We start from the raw sequence: 2,500 nt of genomic DNA on the forward strand, positions 1-2,500 counted from the left end.
CTAGCTGAGATTGTATAATAATAATTATTATTATTATAAAGAGTATAGATTTAGCAACAGACAAGGAAGTACAACAATTCAAACCCACATATAATTTTAACTATTACAATGGTTATCATTGCTCACAAATGCTCAAAACAACAACAAGAAAACTAGCATAGAGAAAATTTGAGCAATTTCCATACATACAACATTTGATCTCTTTATTGATTATGAATAAAAACAGAAGAAGATTATGAATACTCACATAGAAAGCCTTAGGTCCACTCAATTACTACCATCTATCACTAATCATCGTAAGAAATAATAATATGCAGGAAATAATATTATTTAGAATGTTCGTCTAACTCTGTTCTCCTCTAAGGCTTGTTTTAGAAAGCCAAGAAGACTAGTCATACTTGATCGTCATTCCCTTGATAGTTACATCGGCTTCTTGGTCTTCATAGGTCCCAACCACAATTGTGATTATTACCTTTGCTTCATCTTGGAGACCAATCCTCTTGATGTTATCACCAATCTCAAACTTCACGTTGGTCTTCAAGTGCTTTTTCTTGCTAAATGTTGGCACAATGTTGAATGTACCAACATACTCAGCCGTGTTAGTCTTAGTATTTATGTCAGCATTTGGAAGGTTGACAAACACAAGGATTTGTGTAAAGAACTCCCTTGTAATCTCCAAGCCTTGGATTGTGAGAACTTTGAGATTTTTCAGATCTTTGAAAGAGGGTTGGGTAACCCATGCACTGAGCCTCTTCCCTAGGGTGATGGAATCGGAGGTATCCGATGCGAGGCCAATCGTGGGGAGGTCTAGCGTTGGGGAGGGGGTGGTCGTCGTGGCATTAGGAGAGTAGTTGATCCATAGTTGGTCAGCATAAACTTTAGTGTAGGTAATGTCCAACCTTTCATTATCAAGAGCATCCTTTGCTTTCACTTTCACAAGATTTGCATTCTCATCATAAAAGACAAACTCGGCTTCAAGAAAGTCTGGATCTGTGTGATCATATCGTTGGCCACCGGGCATATCGTGCTTCCAAACTTCCCATAATCTATCAACATTACCATGATGTGCATAGAATATAGGATCTCTAGAGGCTGTGCTAAACACACCCATATCTTGCAATAATGGAAATGTTGGGCTTCCTGTCCAAAAGTGGATCGCATTATGCACTCCATCTTCAAAGCTACCTCCCAAAGGTGAGTTGAGCACGGTCGAGTTCGCTAGATCTGTTCCAACTCTACAAATTTAAAAGACACAAATAATAAGAAATGGCTCTATGGGTTTTTTTGATACAAACTAAGTGTTATTAGCATTGGTTAGGTTTTGTTTTTTTTTTTTGAAGGGGGGGGAGGGAAGAAGAGAAACTTTAACGTAGCAGGAACAATCCCAACAGACCTCAATGATCTCTCGACGAGTCTTGAACCCAAGACCTAATACTTTAGAGGGAACTAGGATAACCCACTTTGGGGAGAGAGAGAGAGAGAGAGAGAGAGAGAGAGAGAAGAGAAGAAGAAGAAGAAGAGAATTTTAACTATCCGACGAGGAGAGTTGAACTTAAGACCTGTTATTCAAAAGGGAAATGGCATAACCAATCTACCACACTTGGGTGATAAAAAAGTTATACCATTTTCCTCTTCTTATTAGCACGCACACACACACACACACCCGAGAAGAAGACGTCGTAGGAAACTATCCCAAGAGACCTATGCGACGAGGAGAGTTGAACTCAAGACCTGTTATTCAAGAAAGAGAGGGAGAGCATTACCTATAGGCACCCCCAGTGAAGAGCTCGGGTGTGGAGGCGGTGACAACAGACTGATACATCTGGTTGAGGTTGTCGTTGATGATTTCCGCGGTGGTGTTGTACGTTGACAGCACAGCCAAACGGACTATCGCCGGTGGCTGCACTGCCGGGTTGCGCTTTTCGTCGTATACAGGCGTGTTGTTCTTGGCAAAGAAGGCCGGCATCATGTTGCCATCAATCTGGTTATCCCAATTCCAATACACCAGCGCAAACTCGGGATCGCCCAACAGGCTTGCAAGAATGCGCTCATGGAAATAGAGGTACCTGCACATCAGGCAAACAAGACATTCATTTGCTGGGCTCATAATATGATTTGGATGCCATGCCCGTGTGCATGCGATTGCTGTTGACAGAAAGAACCAGCCGTCGACGTCGACGACAGGTCGAGAGCTTGCTTTCACGTACATCCTAAACAGTGAGTTGAGATCATGTGAAGGGGAAGTGTGTGTATTTGTCTTGGAAACATGAAATCACCTGTATGTGCTTGTATTGAGCATGAAATGATATGCGTGCATGTATTCAAAAGCCTCTTCTGCATACGTACCATCGGTGCCAAGGAAGGAAGAGCCAAGAGAAATGGATCTGCAAAGTGACATTCTCAGCCCCAACTTGCTTGTATGCACCGTTACAGAATGCGCAATGCACGTCCGCTTGTTGTGCAAAGCTGCGAGGGTCATCGGCAGGCAAGGCCTTCATGA

The 2,500-nt window shown here is 42.4% G+C and overlaps 1 protein-coding gene across 1 annotated transcript in view; it reads right to left on the minus strand.

Annotated features, from left to right (window-relative positions):
• Positions 1-306: 306 nt before the first annotated feature.
• Positions 307-2,500, minus strand: part of LOC147452775 (polyphenol oxidase, chloroplastic-like) — a 4,669-nt gene continuing 2,475 nt past the window's right edge. Inside the window, exons 2-4 of the mRNA XM_086519016.1 lie at positions 2,347-2,500; positions 1,764-2,066; positions 307-1,235 (exon numbers count right to left, since the gene is read on the minus strand). The exon at positions 2,347-2,500 is cut by the window's right edge and continues 222 nt beyond it. Coding sequence (XP_086375142.1) covers positions 389-1,235; positions 1,764-2,066; positions 2,347-2,500 — 1,304 coding nt within the window. The 3' untranslated portion in view covers positions 307-388. The remainder of the gene's footprint in view (positions 1,236-1,763; positions 2,067-2,346) is intronic.

This window comes from Adiantum capillus-veneris, chromosome 8, assembly GCF_014529385.1.
Source record: "Adiantum capillus-veneris isolate H3 chromosome 8, ASM1452938v2, whole genome shotgun sequence".
Lineage (NCBI taxonomy): Eukaryota > Viridiplantae > Streptophyta > Polypodiopsida > Polypodiales > Pteridaceae > Adiantum > Adiantum capillus-veneris.